The 19,864-nt window shown below is 38.5% G+C and overlaps 1 protein-coding gene across 1 annotated transcript; it reads left to right on the forward strand.

The window, feature by feature from the left end:
- Positions 1 to 776: 776 nt before the first annotated feature.
- On the forward strand, positions 777 to 16,194 carry LOC143857664 (homeobox protein knotted-1-like LET6). Its single transcript, XM_077368104.1, has 4 exons — positions 777 to 1,521; positions 1,853 to 2,093; positions 14,097 to 14,344; positions 15,777 to 16,194. The coding sequence occupies exons 1-4, from the start codon at positions 1,240 to 1,242 to the stop codon at positions 15,978 to 15,980; spliced, it is 975 nt and encodes a 324-aa protein (XP_077224219.1). The 5' UTR covers positions 777 to 1,239; the 3' UTR covers positions 15,981 to 16,194.
- The last annotated feature ends 3,670 nt before the right edge of the window (positions 16,195 to 19,864 follow it).

The raw sequence follows: 19,864 nt of genomic DNA on the forward strand, positions 1-19,864 counted from the left end.
TAGGACGAGATTAGAGAAGTTGCATGTTCTGGAAACCTCTATAGACTGGAAGGTTGGGATCATCCTACGGAAATGATTTTTGGGATGCAACCTATTGACGATGTGGCCTAACAAATGGATAGTTTAGATTATCCTATGGTGCTTCACAGACATGTCTATTTCACCAAGCCTCTGTCCGAGACAGTGTCCAGATCGTTACGCCTTTAGTACAGGTCGAAACTTGCCCGACAAGGGGGTCATTTAGTATTTTTTAAAAGATACTGGACTACACATTCTTACACCGGCTTATAAAAAATGGACGGCCGTGCAACCCAAATAGTTTGGCCCACATTGTTTGGGTAATCCAAACCATTCATTTGTTGGGGCCATGACCTGGATAAGGTGTGCCATGAAAATATTCTCCATAGGATGATTCTAACCGTCTAAAACTGATGGTACAGTTTAGAAACTTCTACAGATCAATGGGTTAGGATCATCCCATGGAGAATATGTTTTGGGCACACTATATCTACATCTCAGGGCCCAACAACAAATGAATGGTTTGGTCACCCAAACATTGTGGGCCCCACTGTTTTTTGAGCTGCAGGTCCATGCGCTGCCGTCCACCACTAAAATCTCCATAAAAACACCATATAAAAACTCTATAATACTTTCTCTAAATAGAAATTGAATCGAATAGGGTTGGTACAAATTATTATTTAATAATGATATTATTCCTTGTTAAGAGTTAAAACTCTGAGAAATTAAATGGGGTGCAAATACCATTCTCCACACATATTATTTCACCTCCCCTTTTTTCTCTCTCTCTCTCTCTGTGGCTCCCGTTCTGAGTGGCAGTGGGCAGTACCAGGCAACTATCAGTGCAAGAAACGAGGGCGGGACTCTCTCATTGGGAACCCAAAGTTTACACCATAAAACCAACACCCTTTCTTTCTTTTTTCTTACACCCTCTGCAAAACCCGCGTGCAAATTCTGCACACACACACTCTATCTCTCTCATCTCTCTCTCTCCATCGACCTAATTAATGGCATAATCGACAACCCATTTTCAATTTTTTCTTTCTGCAGAGAGAAAGACAAGTCCATATAACTGACTACATAGGATTTTCTGTAAAAGGCAGATTCAGCACAAAATCCGGGAGCTCCCAAAGAAAGTTGAAAGAGAAAGCTATGCTTTTATAACTACAACAACAAAACCCATATCCAAGCGGGAAGAAAGAAGAAAAAAAGAGAAAAAAAATGGAGGGTGATCAAGGTGGTAGTCTTATGGGAGGATTTGGAGATGGAAATCATTCTCTTTCATCTGTTATGATGATGCCTTTAATGTCTTCTTCTTCTTCTAACCCTGAAACTAGTAATCTTTTTGGCCTTCAAAATACCAAAAATTCCATTACCAACCCTTTTGAAGAAAATAACAATTGTTATTTCATGGACAATGATCAGAACTGCTCTATCAAGGCTAAAATCATGGCTCATCCTCACTACCCTCGTCTCTTGGCTGCCTATGTGAATTGCCACAAGGTAACAAAATTAAAAAAAATCAAAACCCAATAAAGAAAAAACAAATAGAAAAAAGAAAACCCAGTTCCTTATTTTCTTCCTATATCTCTCTAGCCTTATTTTTTTCTCCTCTATCTCTTTGGCCTTCTTTCTTTTTCCCATATCTCTTTGGCCTTATTTTTCTTCCTATATGTCTTTGGCTTGTTTGACCTGGGGTCTGACGCCCCCAGTATTTTACTCCTCTTTCAGTCTATTCATTTCAGAGTGAATATGCATACCTTGACCTCGGTCCTTGATTTTTTTTTTTTTTTTTAGTTTTTTTTTTCTCTTTTGATTTTTTATTTAATTTTAGGTTGGAGCTCCGCCGGAGGTGGTGGCAAGGTTGGAAGAAGCGTGTGCGTCGGAAGAGGCGGTCGGTCGGCCGGTGAGTTGCATCGGAGAAGATCCATCGTTGGATCAGTTCATGGAAGCTTATTGTGAGATGCTCACAAAATATGAGCAAGAACTCACGAAACCCTTCAAGGAAGCCATGCTTTTTCTCTCTAGAATTGAGTGCCAGTTCAAAGCTCTCACTCTCCGATCTCCTGATTCTGGTGACATTATTAATATCTTCTTCATCTTCTCCTTCTATTATTTTCTTAGATTATGATAATATTATTGTATTGCATTATTCTATCATGTGGTAATATAATATTAGACTATGCTTTTTTATAAGGTATGGCTGGATAAAAAAAATGAGCTTCCCATTCATGGGTGGAAGAAAATATGTTTATATTATAAGATCTTCTTGTTTTTAATATATGGGTTTTGATAATTTTTATGGTGGTGGTGATGATGACTTTGATGAAGTTGATCTGGGGTTTCTTTGTTTATTTAGTTATTTATGCCTAATGTCTTGTCATATTGTTATATACTATTTGTTTGTTCTTGCATAGGAAGAGGTTTTCCTCTGAAATATTGCTTCTTTTTATTTTGTGAGGAAGACAGACAGAGATTTCTCTTTCTTTTGTTGCAGTCTGTGGCTAGTCATTTTCTTTGCCTCAAAGCTGAGAGAGAGAAATGGAAATGACTGGTGTTTGTTGTTGAGATGATTTCAAGATGATGTAGTACTGGTAGGGATGCTGTATTTGTCTTCCGCTCAAGGGGAACAGACATGTGAATGCATGCTGATTTTTTTTTGGAAGGTAATGTAACTAAATTAAGTGTTATTATGGAAAGGAGGGACATGCAGAGAGGGAAGAGCTTAGAACTGGAAGAGGTCTAACATAAAAAAATAGAAATTTGAAATTGAAGCATTTTTGATAAATATCTGAATCAAATCTGAGTCAACCAATTTTTTTACTCTTTGTTGCCAAATGTAGTCTGTAAATGAATGAGAAGCATATGGGTTTGTTTTAAAAATTGATTTTCGTGAATTTTTAATAACTGACATTAGGCTACTTCAATATCAACGGATCTGCTTTGTATGAGTTCGATGGTGTCAATTTGGATGGTTTTGCTTCCATCTCCTAAAATGTGTTCGAATGTGTAAATCAATATCCAATGAGCCTTGGTAAATGAAGTGTTGTTGTGGTGTTCCAGGGTACTTATTAAGTATTGAAAAGTGAAGAGTCTGTGTATGTTTCATAAGTCGTTTATGTTAGGTTAGATTCTTCAAAAGTCTCTTGGGGATTTTTATGAATTCCTTGTGCTATCTAAAGGACTCATAGGAACAACAACTCGTGTCATTGGTGTCGAGAAACTAAGGGTGAAACAAGAAGAAGAAGTTGTAGAGATTAGAGAAGGGGGAAGAACACCAAGTTTCTTTTAATTCTTTTGATATAGTTAAAAGTTTATATTTTAGTGTTTATTTATGTTTTTGGTGGATCTCTACATGGGCCCTTTGGCAGTGTATCTCCCCAACTCCTTTAGCTATTTATCATTACAATGCGGCATATTCTCACAATGATCCATACAATATGGGGCCAAGAAAACGGTAAGTTTGTTGCGTCTGTGGGGTTTCTTCTTGGGACGGCAAGGCAATTCGCAACAAAGATGAACCTTGCTATATGCCCTTCAGACTTGAGTTATTGGCTTGTAACTTTGGTGGATAGGCAGTTATTAACTAAGTAGGACATTTATGTTGTTCTCGTGCAAGCATAGGTATGATTTATGGAAATGCTTAATATCTGTGTGGTCACATTTTGACTCGGTTGAAATTTTAAGTCCGACTAAAAGACAAAAAGACAAAAAGAAAAGAGAGAAATGCCAAATTTTGGTCCCTTGAAAATTCATGTTGGTAAAAATTCACTTTGCGCTTCTACTGAAGCCTTAAAATGTTCAAAAAATTGAGCACGAGAAAAAAGGAATTTGCAATGATGATATATGGTGTGATGCTTTTGTAGTAATAATGCTATATGGCTCTTATGGGTTCCGTTCTACCTAACCTTGGGAGATGTTTTCGGTTTTAATGTGAATTTACCCCTTTCCCTACATTTAGGTTTTGGCATATTGGGTGCATTTGAAGGGAATACACTGGGCTTTGAAAGACTTGGTTCTACTTTCTGCTATGAATTTTTATAAAGTAGAATAATAGAGGACCTTGTTTGCACCACATGAATGTGCATATGTAGATACTCAATGGTGGGATTCCTTTCTAGTGATGTACCTGTATGCCAAACACATCAAAATCCCAAGGTTTCCAACTTACAATTGTTTTTAGTTTCCTTTAATGTATATATTGCATGGGTTGCATTGTCATTATGTAACTTTTACACCCTTCTGTTAATGTGAATAGTCCCTCTTTAATAATGAAACAATTGGGGAATTGATCTTCGTAAAATTATATTATATGTTTACTTTTAGGTATGGTGTTTGCAATATCTTTTAGGTATGTTGTTTGCAATATCATTTTGAATAATACAAAAGGGCCCTAGGTATGGTGTTTGCAATATCTTTTAGGTATGTTGTTTGCAATATCATTTTGAATAATACAAAAGGGCCCTTACAACTGAGAACAAAGTTCTTGAAGCCCAACCCTCAACCAACTTCCATATAAATTATGAAATTGGTCCATTCATGAAGGTTAAGTAAGCCTTACAATCATCAATTTAATCTCATGATGGCTCAAGAGTTGGACAAGGGCTTTACTATGGATGGACCATGCACCAAATTCCTAGATGTGAATCGATTCAGATCAATCAACGAAGATAAGCCTAGTTGGCGAGGAAGTGGCTGATTTGCATCGCTCAGTTCAAACTTTATCTCAGTAGCTTGCATGGCAATAACATTCATACTTGGGTGAAGAAAATAAATTGGTTGAAGACATGGAAAATTATTCCCATGAAATTTCTCCATTCTTTAACATTTATGAAGTTGATTATTACTAAGAAGTATTGTATGTAGATATTCACCTATCTATGATGTTTATGATAACAGTGACTTCAATGAGGAAAATGTGCTGATTTTTTGTTACTATGATGATGGTAATGGTATGAAAGAAGAATTTTATGAAGAAACAACAATCTTTGACACGTGATGATAATGAATATGAAAACGGAGTTGAGTTCGTCACTGGATAAGAAACTTGTGAAGAATAAGGCATATTCTACAATAAATAAGAGTAATATGGAGAGTGATCTTTGCTATCTCTACGAGCTACTTGCAAGTATGGTAGTTAAAGAAAGTAGAAGACATGCATATGGATGGGTTCTCATATTTTATTCCCAAAGACTTGCTGCTTGGGCCATCACTGGACCTTTCACTTTTCAAAAATCATTTATTGCCATCTAATGAAAAGGCGCGCATTGATCCATAGATTGGTGTCATGATATTCTCAACGACAAACGTTTATGATGGGAGGGCGATCTAAACTCGAGAGCGGGTTTTCTCCAAATTGTTGATTTCTCACCAAGTTGAAATATTTATCATAGCAACTTATGCTACAACAAATTTCATATTTGGATTACGAAAAATGATAGGCTTCGGATAAGAGAATTTTTCCTTTTGAATTTCTCAGTTCTTTAATGGTTATGAACTTGATTATTACAACGAAGTATTGAATGAAGACCTATCTTTGACTTTCCTATAATGACTGTCACGCCTCGACCCCACTGTGTAGATAGTCTTGTTATGTGCTTTTCACCCTCCCCGGTTTTGTTTTCCAGCAGCACTAACCGTGTCCAACCCACTCCACCGGGCCCGCCCCTTGGAGATGCTGAAAATGCATCTACACAGGGAGAGGAGAATTCCACATATATAGCCCGGTAACTTTTCCTCCCTTTCCAATGTGGGATCTTTCAATCATAATGTCACGCCTCGACCCCACTGTGTAGATATTATACGGTTCTAGGTCATCTACCCTCCCCGGTTTTGTTTTCCAGCAGCACTAATCGTGCCCGATCCACTCTGCGGGGCCCGCCCCTTGGAGATGCTGAAAATGCATCTACACAGAGAGAAGAGAAATCCACAAATATAGCCCGGTGACTTTCCTCCCTTTCCGATGTGGGATCTTTCAATCCACCCTCCTTAGGGCGCATTGTCCTCGCGGGCACACCATACTGTGGGAGGTCCCACTCTGATACCATAATGTCACGCTCAGACCCTACAGTGTAGATATAGTTTGGGTCTGAGTCATATACGCTCCCCGGTTTTGTTTTCCAGCAGCACTAACTGTGCCAGACCCAATCCGCGGGGCCCACCCCTAAGAGATGCTGATAACACGACTACACAGGGAGAGGAGAAATCCACATATTTAGCCCAGTAATTTTTCCTCCCTTTGCGATGTGGGATTTTTCAATGACAACAAAGAAAAAAGTGATGCCGGCGCATCCTTTGACATGGAAAATCATGTGCCGAAAATCCAAGATAAGAGAAGGATAGAAACCTCATTATTTTGCGATTTTGTTAAGGGAAATGTTATCAGCACTACTGTATTTTGATGAGGGCACTCCTCACTTTATTCAAAATACGGTATGGCCTGCACCATAGGATGATCCAAACCGTCCATTATATGGGCCACAACCTAAATAGGTTCTGCCCCAAAAATCATTTCCATAGGTTTATCCTCACCCTCTGGTCTATGGAGGGTTAGGATCAACCCTCTAACATTCATATCGGGGGGTTAGGATCAACCTATGGAAATGATTTTTGGGGCACAACCTATTTTGGTTGTGGCCCATCTAATGGACGGTTTGGATCATCCTATGGTGCAGGCCATACATTACTTTTAATAAAGTGAGGAGTGCCCTCATCAAAATACAGTAGGGCTGATAACATTTCCCTTTTGTTAATTTTTATCCTTATCTTCAAATATTAATCAGCTACTCAACAAGTGACAAGCATCCATCGGCACCATGTCACTCCATTGAGCATCTTGATATTGTTTGCCGATAGAAAAGGAAGCTAAACAACATTCATTAAGAAGTGGTTTTCATACAAGTTGTGTTTTGAATTTGCAATTTTGTTCTACACTGCACTAAAATGTATCCTTATTTATGGGACTTGCAATGATTTTGATGGCAATAATGAGATTTTATGAAGAAACCATTCCAATCTTTGATGCCTATAACGATATTGAATGAGGATGAAGATGAGTTTGTATGTGAAGAAAAGCCTTGTGAAGACAAATGCGAAGAGGGATGCACATTCTAAAATGAAGAATAGTCGTATGGAAATGAAAGTGAAGCACTCGTCGTGAGATCTTTGTTCCTATATCCAAGATGTAAGCGCAACCAATTGAAGAAAGTATAAGACCCTCGCCTGGATGAGTTTCGTATATTATTTGGAAGGCTTGCCATGGGCTGCCATGGGATCACCTTTCAAGGACCTTGTATTGCCATCCATGAAAAAAAGGTGTGCGTCGATTTGTAGATTGTTGTAATGACGGGTTCGAAGACAGACATTCTTGATTTGAGACGGACAATTTCAACTCGAAGACGACTATTCTTGTAAGATCCCACATCGGAACGGGAGAGAGTTCTTGGGCTTAATATGTGAAAATCTCTTTCTTCCTGTGTAGACGTGTTTTTAGCATCTCCAAGGGGCGGGCGTCGCGGAGTGGTTGAGCACGGTTAGTGCTGCTGGAAAACAAAGCCAGGGAGGGTAGAAGACCCATAAAAGGACAATATTTACATAGTGGGGTCACGGCATGGCAAAATAGTATCAAAGTCATACCTCCTGCGGTTTGGTGTGCCAGAGGACAATGGGCCTTAGGGGGGTGGATTGTAAGATCCCAGATCATAAAGGGAGAGAAAGTTCATGAGCTATATATATGTGAACCCTCCTCCATTTATAGATATGTTTTTAGCCTCCCTGCAGGGTGGATCGGGCACGGTTAGTGCTGCTGGAAAACAAAAGTGAGGTGTATAATATTTACACAGTGGGGTTGGGTCGTGACATGGTATCATAGCCATACCTCCCACAGTACGGTGTGCCAGGGAGGATGTTGAGCCGTAAGGGGGGTGGATTATAAGATCCCACATTTGAAAGGTAGAGGAAGTTCCTTAGCTATATATGTGAACCCCTCTTCTGATCTTCTCCTTGCATATTCAGCATCCCTGTGTAATAGGTCGGGCACGGTTAGTGCTTCTCGAAAACAAAACCAAGGTGAGTTGAGACCTAGAATCAGACAATATTTACACAGTGGGGTCTGGGCGTGACAGAATGGTATCAGAGCCATACCGCCCGCAGTACAATGTGCGAGCAAGGACACTGGGCCCTAAGGGGGTGGATTGTGAGATCCCACATAAAAAAGGGAGAGCAAGTTCTCGGCCCATATATGTGAAATCTCCTTCTCCCTGTGTAGACGCGTTTTCCAGCAGCTCTAAGGGGCGGAACCCGCGAAGTGGGTCCGACACGCTTAGTGCCATTGGAAAACCAAACCCGGGGATGGTAGAAGACCTAGAATCAGACGATATTTACGTGGTGGGGTAGGGGCATGACAAAATTGTATCAGAGTTGTACCTCCCACAGTACGGAGTGCCAACCAGGATGTTGGGCCCTAAGGGGGTGGATTGTAAGTTCCCACATTAAAAAGGGAGAGAGTTCCTGGGCTATATATGTGAACCCTCCTCCCTGTCTAGATGCATTTTCCGCATTCCTTCAGAGTGGGTTAGGCAAAGTTATTGCTGTTGGAAAACAAAACCGGGGCGGGTTGAGACCCAAAACAAAACAAATATTTACACAATGGGTTTGGGGCGTGACTAGGGGTGCAACTCGGGCGGATCGGGTTCGGGTTGAGGCCAACCCGACCCGAGTTCAACCCGACCCAACCCAACCCGAGATTTTAAGCCTAAAAACTAAAAAAATTATTAAAAATTTCGGGTTGCCCAAGCCCTCAACCTGAACTCACCCCGGGTTGAGAAAACCCAACCCGAACCCGACTTGAACTCAACCCAACCCGAGTTTTTTCCAGGTTGAACCCGCCGGGTTCGGGTTGAGCCCGCCTGAGTTGCACCCCTAGGCGTGACATTTCTCCCACCATAAGAGTGATATTTCTTTCTCCCGAAGAGTGTGATACTTGCAATGACTCCATAGATGATCAAGATTAATCCCCAGGGAGATTTATTAAGAGGATCCCACATCTTAAAAAAATTGTGAACTCAATTTATCGGTTGACATCTTGAACCACCGATTAAAAATCTAGCATCGATTGATGCATGCACGGAACAATAACAGAAAAACAATTATGAAATTTTTTTAATCATGTTATCTTTGCATTTTTTTCTTTTCTAGTTTAAATTCATGTTGGTTTAGGGTTTTGGTAACATGTGAGCACTAATGTAAACGTAAGGACATATTAAGGTTTTAGAGTAGATGATGAGTTTATGTTCTATAGTGCTTTGTCTGGTTGCTTGAAGTTGGCTGGGAGACTAAGAGAAGAAGTCAAAGGGAATTAGACAAGAATGGAAGATGGGGAGGAGATTAGAAGAGTGGTAAGTAGTGTTTGGTTGCACAGGAAGATTAGCGGAAGATGTGGGGTGTCATTACCAAAATAGAGGTGGAAGAGAGAGAAAGAGAGAAAAGAGAATCCGACAAGAATGTTCTCCTATTCTCCCACGCAAATTCCACCAAAATGGTGAAAGATAGGGAGAAGATTAGGGGGGGGGGAGATTGCCGCTATGTAGGCGCCACGTAGGAAAAAAGCTAATAATGATGTCTGGAACATGTGGTCAAAGGAAGTTTGGGCAACCAAACATGCTTTGGGGAGATCTTGGGAAGATCTTCGGAAGATCATCTTCCGATGATCTCCCCAAGATGAGCAACCCAACAGGGCATGGGAGTTTCCTAAGAAGATGTTAAACTCTGGTAATTTATTTATTGAATGAAAGCTGAGTGAGATTTAGTTTTTTCTTCTTGATTTTGCTTATTCTACCTGGTTATTTATCTGCAATCCAAGTTTTCGAAAACCAAATTTTAAAGTATAGGAGTTTTTTCTCATGAAATTTCTCCATTCTCTATTGTTTAAGAATTTGATTATTGCAAAGAACAATTACCATTAGAAAAAACAAAGAACTATTATAACAATCTTTCTATCTATTGTGACAATGGTGTCTATGAGGAAAACATGCCATTTTTTTTTATGATGATATTGATGGAAATAAAGAAGAATTTTATGAAAAATCAATCTTTCACACCAATTGTGATATTGAATATGAAGATGAAGCTAAGTTCGTCATTGAAAAAGACAAAGGCATATTCTAAAATGAAGAAGAGTTTTAAGGAGACAAAAGTGAAACACTCTTATGGGAATCTTTATTTACTATTACTATGAGCTAGTTGCGGACTTCTTTCACAAAACTAGAAGATAATAGAATACCAACGTAAGGATGAATTTTATTATATTATTTTTGAAGACTTGTTGCCTAGGCTACCACTGTAACATTCGATTTTCAAAGATTTTATTGCCATTCGTTAGCGGAGGTGTGCATTAATTTGTAGATTGTTGTCATAAAGTGTTCGAGGACAAACATTTAGAATTGGTGAAGGACGAATTAAAGTTGAGGATGACTTTTCTCCAATCTGAGGGGTAAAATGCAGGTCAGCATATCATCGATGATCATGGTCAAGCCACAAGGTGGTGTCTTAAGAGGAACCGATGTTTTGTCAAATTTGAATACCTAATATTGGTATTACCATTTAGCTCTGATAGCACTTGTTGGTATCATCGTCTGGCTCTGATACCTTTTGTTGGAATGAAACCAACTAGATGGACGGAGAAGATGAGATTGAAAAGAAAATTGTTCTGTTGATGTCAAACACATAAAGAATGTAGCCCGAGTTGTTCACTAGTCAAGAGACATCAAATTTCATTAAAATGGCTTAAAAAAAGGAGATACAATGCCCAAAATATACGCTACATGTCAAATCTGAGATTAGCATTTCATAACTCTACTTAGCTTCCCTAAGCTACCGCTTACACACTAACAAATGCAAAGTAAATGCCTTGTAGAATTCCAAAACAAGAAACTAAGGCTTCGTTTGGCTGCTAGTAAAAGAAATTCCATTGGATTTTTTGTGGAAAAAGGGAGGAGACAAGGGAGGGGACAAGCATTTATTAGACAAGGGTGTTATTATGAGTGGAGAGAGAGGGAAGAGAGAGAAAGAGAGAGCACCATTCCCTAGAAAATTAGATGGGTGACTTTCAAGGTAAAGCTGATGTCACCTCCCTTTTTCCACAAAAATCCAATGGAATATCTCTATTTACTAGCAACCAAACGAAGCGTAAGTCCGAAGAACATTCTCTCCCAAAAGAGTAGATTTCGAATGTAACATAGTCAATATAGAAAGCTCCAAATGTAGTATTCAATGTAGCAAATTCCCAATGTAGGAACATTAGATGGGTGCATGGCAAGCTCCATGCAAAGTAACAAGTTCCAAGATAGTCAAGTAGTCAAGCTTAGATTTCCAACACCTAGGAAAGTGGTTCGTCGATCAATAGCCAAAACCATCAATCGAAAGTCCAATTCATTGAACGAGAGCTCCAGCGCTCCATCCATCCATCCATACATCTTACTGATGATAGATGGATGCATGAAATGGCAACTATGGAATTTTTTTTTTTTTTGTACCTTTCTTTTCATTTTTATCTCTTTTCTTTGATAAATTCAAGTTGGTTTATGGTTTTGGTCAGATGTGAGTTCTCCTGCCATAACACCAAACACAAATTAGGGTTTTAGAGGAGATGATGTAGTTGATTGGGTTTTATCTAAGAAGAGTTTTTAACTTGAGTGAGATTATGTCTTCTCTTTCTGACTTAAACTATTCTACTTGGTTACGTATCTTTCAAACTGGATTATTAACTCTCCATCACATATTTTCTTACTTCCGTATTGTATCAAGACAATGTTTGGATTGTATTGAATTTTGAGTTAAGACCTGTTTATTTTGTCTTCTTGATTAGATAGAACTCTGCAATTGATGTAGAAGGCTTTGTTAGGTTTTGTTATAATTCTATTCATGGAATTTATGACGGGTTTTCTAACAGAAGAATCTAGATTTCTCTGTTTTCGAAGATTTGTTTGGTTTGTTTATCTAGTTACCAAAATCACGTAGTGTGAGATCAAATTATTGGAACAATTACGGAAAATAAAATAAAGAAATTGTGTTTCAAAGTTTCTCTTTTAGTATCATTCTGATCCTAGTCCTTGCATCCGAATCTGTACAATTCCAAAATTGAGGAAAATAAATATTTTCTTAATGGTTTGTTGTGTTTCATTTCTAGAAAGTTTTCTATGTTCCTCACAAATTCAAAGAGCGAGGTTATTTTGCTTATTTGGTTGTGGTCTTTCCTACATTGTGTGAAATTTTAAGACGCATATAAGGTGGTGATGAATAAAGGTGAAATATTCTGTCACATGTTTTGAGCCGTCCTGTAACAAGCTTTGGGTTAGATGGCTTGTTGATGAGTACTCACTGTTGGGTTCCTTCATGCATCTGACTTCACAGGCAACATTGGCAAAGCTACGACCCCCTATTTCCGGACATTAATGATCAATATTTCATAATTTATAATCATATCAAACATGAGTAGCTTTAGTATTTATTTCAAATTTACTGAAAGAAAATATGCTGGCAGTATTGAATGTCATTTTAGGAAATAAAATTGCATAGCAAGGATATATCCAATGTATACATATCGTGGGATGAAGCTATTCTTTTCTGTTCTCTATTTGCCTCTTATAGCAAATGGAAATTGACGCAGGACGGGCGCGTGATCGATAACGGTGATGACGATCTGATAAAAAATTTCAAAAGATAATTGTTGTGCTTAAAAGCTAGCCCACGTTAAAGGGAAACTCCAAGAAAGACACTTATATATAGGAGAGAGAGTTTCCCCTAATTACAAATAGCAAATTAGAAAGAAAAAAACAACAAAATAGAATCCACATCCGTTAATAGGAGTGGCAGTTCCTTTTACAATTTGAATTAAAGAAAGAACATGGGAATAAAGGCAAATTGCTATTTTGGATGAGGTGTATAAGGCAATTGCTAAATTCTAATAAGGGCATGTCTAGCCCATCATTCTAATACGGCTAGTATACTTGCTATTGCTGTACCTCTCAAATGGCAAGTTGTTTATTTTGCCAAAGCATAAAAATTGTAAGTTGACTTGCTATCTTCTCCTCTTAACCGATTTTAATGAGTTGTAGCCAGATTAGAGGAAAAGTATAAAAGGCATGCCAAGTACATCTGTTGCGTTTCTTATTATTATTATTTCCCATTTGGAAAAGGCCATTTGAAAACTACTTTAGCAAGTGAAACCAGTACATCTGTTGATTATCATGAGGGAGATAAGTGATGATGTCCTTTATATAATGGTCATTACAAGAGCTTTATAGTGGTAATGTGGTCCGCCAGAGAATATAATTATCTGGCGACTTTACATAATGGTCGTTACAAGAGATTTATATTGGTAATGTGGTCCACCCCGAGAATATAATTATCTGGTGAAACAAGTATATAGAGCAGTAACTCGAAGTAATGACATGGATTATTATTTTGACTAGGTAATTATTTCAAAATTACGTTTTTTTTTTAGAAGCAGTTATCTCTGTATTCCAAGGGTGGACTCCTCCCAAATCAAATAGGTTTGCTGTTTTAATTGTCTTTGTTTCCGTGACTTAAAATGGGCGTAACAAATTTTATGCCCATTTTTTCAGTAGAGAGATGGGTGTAAAATTTGTACACCCATGTTACATGAAAAGAAAGTCTTACTGAAACAACTGTTAATTGAACCTTTCATTCTCATGATTGCTTCACTTTACTGTTTTAGATATCAACCCGGTTTGTAATGCTGCTCCCTGTCAGGACTATCATTATATTTGGATTTTGTTTGGTAACGAATAATCAAACCTGTTATTAGTGAAATTAAAAATCTGGTTTATCAGTTATTCTGTTTCTTGATTTGCAGCTCTTAGAAACAGCTCATGGCAGTCTGATCTTCTGCACTGTGCCCTCTTTTGTAGTTTGCTGAGTTTATTTTCTGGAAGCTATATATATATATATATATATATATAAACCCGTTGCTAAATGCGTTGTTGCTTTAAATTATATTCCAAGCTCTTTAAATACTGTGTTGTACATTTTTACTTTACATTATCTGTTTGTGCTATCAGCATGTGGGGAGCCCATGGAGCGGAATGGCGGATCATCAGAGGAGGAGGTTGATGCAACTGAAAACTATGTTGATCCCCAGGCAGAAGACCGAGAACTTAAGGGTCAGCTTTTGCGTAAATACAGTGGATATCTGGGAAGTCTCAAGCAGGAATTTCTGAAGAAGAGAAAGAAAGGGAAGCTCCCAAAGGAAGCAAGGCAACAGTTGTTGGATTGGTGGAGTAGACACTACAAATGGCCATACCCATCGGTATTGTTAATCCCATATGATCATTTCTGTTCAGTACTTATACTAACAACTGTCTCATTTTCCTTTTCATAAAACATATGAGCCTCAAACTTAAACAACATATAGGATTCATAAAACATATAGGCCCTGCTGATTGTTTAGTCCCAAACTGATTATTAGACTCAAAATTAAGGCCATGTTCGCTTGAGATTATGACCACCGATTGGGTGTGCCAAACTGACTATTGGACTCAAAATAATGTTTAAATTTGAGTCTAATAATCAGTTTGGCACTCACAATCGCTTGTCATATTCTTAAACGAACAGGGCCTAAGCCTGAATTTGAGTCCGTTAATCAGTTTTTGAATCGAAATCGGTTGTCGTAATCCAAAACACACAGAGCCTAAACTTTTTTAACGACTTATTTATACATGTACCAAGTAATGATTCTTTGCAACTCATTTTATCCAATTTGCTACTCATTTTTGTTTTCATAAAACATTCAACCTTGACCGCCATCCGGACCCCACCTTGTATTTCTGACACCTGGAAGCCCGTCTGATTGGGGTGGTACTGGACCAATGGTTAAAATAGGAAGCTGTATAAGTAATATGATCTGACTGTCCATATTCTACTTGTCCAGTATATGTAAGTTGCAAATATATGAATTTAGGAGTCTGTGCGTTATGTTGATATAAAATGGTGCAAATATATGAATTCAGGAGTCTCAGAAGTGTGTCTTCATTGCAATATGATCTGATTGTCCATATTCTGCTTGTCCAGTATATGCAAGTTGCACCATACTATGGTGCAGTACAGTTACAACTGATCATTCATGTGTGTCTTCAATGCAATATGATCTGATTTTTCATATTCTGCTTGTCCAGTATATGCAAGTTGCACCATACTATGGTGCAGTACAGTTACAACTGATCATTCATGTGTGTCTTCAATGCAATATGATCTGATTTTTCATATTCTGCTTGTCCAGTATATGCAAGTTGCACCATACTACGGTGCAGTACAGTTACAACTGATCATTCATGTACTTATTGTGAAACAACCAATTGCTCTAAAAGCTTGAGCTGTGGGAGATAGAGTTATTTAATCTTTTATACTTTAACACTCCCCCTCCCGTGGGGCCCCTCCTTTTAGGTTTGGCCTACTTGTGGCACATGTGGCCTGTCTTTTGGGTAGGCCATTACACGTGGATTTTCAATATCAGCAAGTTTTGAAATCAGGACCTTTGCTCTGATACCGTGTGAAACAACCAATTACTCCAAAAGCTTAAGCTGTTGGAGAAGGCGTTATTTAATCGTTTATACTTTTAACACTTATTCAATACAAGTGTTCAATACAAGTGCGTGTGTGCGTGCGTGTTTGTGTTTTCTTGTGTGTGTATGTGTTCCTCTGTGTTTATGTTGATACAAAATGGTGCAAATATATGAATTCAGGAGTCCCAAAAACTGGCGCTGGCGGAGTCGACCGGTCTGGATCAGAAGCAGATAAACAACTGGTTTATCAACCAGAGGAAGCGTCACTGGAAGCCGTCTGAAGAGATGCAGTTTGTGGTGATGGATGCGACTCATCCTCATTACTACATAGACAACGGTCTCGGCCACTCGTTTCCCATGGATTGCTCGCCGACACTTCTCTGATCTTGATCAAACACATGCTTTTCAGATATGTTATCTTATAATTATTATTGTTATTATCGCTGTTATTATTGTTATTGTCTGTATCACTGTGGATTCACCTTTACTTTTATTATTATTACTAGTAATTGTATGAAAATCTACTTGTATTTTTGTTTTGAACTGTTGTAATGCATATCAAAATATTAGAATTATCATTGAAGTCTGGGTTATCTTTTGCAGAGTGTAAATGAAGGATACATACTGCAATGCTGCAATATGGAATTCCTTGATTTTTCAGTACTCTCCGAATCTTTTGGGTTTTCTTTTGGTGTTGAGAAGATCATCCTTAAGCTCTAGAGGCACTCAATTTGCATTTTCACTAATAGAAGTCTTGTGAAGTTATTTGAACAAAATTGTAAAAGTCCCAAAAGTTTCTGTCGGGAAAGTTGCCTTAATTTCCAATACTTGCAGTGGGATGAAAAAAGCGGCAAGTGTTGGGTTTTAGGTCTCCTAAAACCTAAGTATATCTCGCGTGAGTGCGAAACGGAAGAGAGGCTTGGGTGTGTCGGCTACCCAAGGTGGGAGAGAGAAAAGAGAATGAAATAGAGGGAGAGAAGGAGAAAGTGGGTTTCTTCTCATCGTTACACTTTTTCGATGTGGGACTATTTCACGTGGAAGCCCCCAACAATCTCCCAAGCAGCGTGACAATCTCGCCCCCTCCATGCGGTAGGAACATGGGAACTACGAGATCTTCCCTGAGTGATTTTTCTGTCCTCAGAGGCAAACCGGGGTTACCTATGCCCAGGGTTACCGAGATCTTCCCTGAGTGATTTTTCTGTCCTCAGAGGCAAACCGGGGTTACCTATGCCCAGGGTTACCGAGATCTTCCCTGGGGGATATTTTCATCCTCGGAGGCTAAACCGGGGTTACAACGTGCTCGGCTCTGATACCACTTGTTGGGATTATTTGCCTTTGTGTGGAACTCCAACCTCTTCTTGGTTCCCCTCGGGGTTTCCTCTTGGGTTCTCTTGGGGTTTTCTCTCGGGTTACTTTCTGTTACAGTCTTGGTTGAGAGAAGCAAGTGAGGGTTTGGGTTTTGGTTTAATCCATTGTCATCCTTGTATATTTTTTTTCTCGTAATGGAAGATTGTATTTCTTGCTTGTTGATATAGGCTTGGCCAAACAACATAAAATCTTGGTCTTCATCTTGTGGCTTTGTGTTTATTTTTCTTTTTCATTTAATTTGTGCACGTTCTAAATTTCATCGTAGATCGTCCTATAGTTGGATGGAGAATAGTCTGTAATTGTTAAAGAAAAACTTTTCATCTTGGTATAGTATCAACAGTATTTTGTTTTGGTATTGGCACTGTTCATTAACCGGATTGTCCACTTTTTGAGATTTATGATCACTTCTACATCCATTTGGAGCAGTGTTAATTCAAGAGAGGACTATTATCAAAACAAAGGAATGCAGACTGGATCTTGGTATTCAGGTAGTGAGAGCTTGACTTCTATTTAAAACTCTTCCTGAAAATGCCCTTAGATAATTGCAAGTAGGAAGAGTTGCAAATTTCAATTTCTACAAAAAAACATAATACCAAGGAGAAAAAAACGTAGAGAACGAAATAATTTATGTATTAATGTTAGTAGAAAGCCTTGAAAACACTTGTGTTTTGTATTATGCTTCAACCGATGGTCCTTCCATAGATCTAATGTTACCTTTTCAATTAGAATTGTACAACTTATAGCTCCTGTTCAATGGGCTTTTAATCTGATGGTTAGACCGTGCCTGATCGTGACTTTACGATCTAGATCATACTTTATTTGTCTTTATATGTTTATCAGTAGTTCAGATTGGACCGGGGTGATTGCTTGATTGTTAGATCATGATTGGTTGCAAATCTACTGTCTAGATTACCCATAACTGTTGGTATGCATATGATCATGATCCTATAGTCCAGATTACATCTGCTCATGATCGATCTCCTCCAATCACCACACTACCTCATATGATCATACTAGCTAGTGGATCAGAATCAATCCCTCCCATGATCAACAACCCAAATTTCTATGGGAAAAAAATGTGAGGCACCTAATCATGCCTAACAAAATATGTTAGGCAATCCCTCTCATGATCAACGACCATGGGAGGGTCGTTGATCCCAAAATATGTTAGGCACCTAATCAATCCCTCCCATGATCTATGGGAAAGAATGTTAGGCACCTAATCATGCGGTCATGCCTAACAAAATACAAAGCATGCCAACAAAGTAGATTTCAAGGAATTCTCTGATTAGGATTCGACCAATTAGGATCATGATAATCATGATCCGATTAGAAATAGATCATGACCCAAACACCAACAATAGATTCTAATTAGGATCATGACCCAAACACTAAAAGTAGATTCTAAGGAATTCTCTGATTAGGATTCGACCAATTAGGATATGACCGGATCGTGATCTAGAGACATGAGTGGATCTGATCTAGACTTTTATCTAAACTAAGTCTGTTGATAGGCCTGATAGGTAGGAATGAGAACACTAATCTCATTTGCTATGCAGACATTTGCACAAGCAATGGGAGTCAGGCCATGCTATGGGGGTGGCAGTTACCTATGCATGGGACTTTCATTGCTTTCTTGAAGGATCAAATTGGGATGGGTTTTCTAAACTTTGAAAAATCCATTAGTATTTTTCTTATTATATTATCCAAAGAGGTTGAAAGTTTTAAGTGCTAATTCTTTAGGTTTTAGTTTCTACCACACTAGCCTTATGTATTATTTAAGATATTCAAAGAGGTCTACTTAGAATGCTAAAGATGGGCATTTTTTTTTTCATTTTAGCTTTAATTAAAATACCAAATGCTCATGTTCCGCGACCCGAATTGCATGATCCCATCCACAATTCTATTTCGTTTTGGACTGCAAAAATTACATTTCCAAAAAATCTTTATTAACGGCTCAATTCGATGAGATTCTTGGCAGGGTTGGGAGCTGGGAATTGAGAAGAAATAAAGAAATACATCCCAACAAATCCATAGTTTTATAGCAAATTAAAACAATAAATAAGAAAAATGAAATTACGAGTATTTGGAAACACGTGATGGAGTTATTCGAACAATGCTTTCCCGACGTACCAAATACCTAATTAATGGGCCAAAGTTGGTGCAACTCGGGTTGATTTTTGGGAATTCAGGTTGAGCTTTTCCCTTAAAATCGGGTCGGGTTCAGGTTCGGGTTGATTCCTATTCATTTTTTTCACAACAGCTCAACCCGACCCGACCCAAGCTGCACCAATAGGCCGAACAATGCTTTCATGAGGTGCCATGTATTGGAATAGTGACCCGAATAGTTCTTATTGTACCATCTCGTTCTAATATGACATATCAGAATAAATCACGTTCTCGGACATTGGATTACATACCCATGTGGGAATTCGAGACCATCGATGTGATGGGCAAGTACATGCGACATAGCAAGTCATATTCTCATGCCAAATGGAGGTTCCGATCAGAGGTCGCAAACAAGCAAATGTTGGATCTTTTTTTTTGAAAAACCCTATAAAACACATATTTTTGTCATCTTGATCAGAGGGGTGGGGCCATCCAACTAGAGCAAGACCGGTGGTGATTGATATGAGCCATGGTGGCCTACTTAGATCATTGAACCCGATTAATATAAACCCTGTATCATGGTTGTGATATGATATGGCTACCATTGTTTAGAGGTTGATCATTATAACATCACTAGTATTCGGCCCATGCTACGTAGGGGTGTTATATGATGGGCCCTACACCATCATGAAAACATGAGGTGCAGAATGGTGGGGCCCTTCCTAATGAATAGGTTAGGATAGAGATGCATGGTGGACCCACATCATCAATACATTAAGGGTAAAGTTAAA

The sequence above is a fragment of the Tasmannia lanceolata genome, unplaced genomic scaffold, assembly GCF_043159265.1.
Source record: "Tasmannia lanceolata isolate RefF3 unplaced genomic scaffold, GAP_Taslan_0.1 ptg000003l, whole genome shotgun sequence".
Lineage (NCBI taxonomy): Eukaryota > Viridiplantae > Streptophyta > Magnoliopsida > Canellales > Winteraceae > Tasmannia > Tasmannia lanceolata.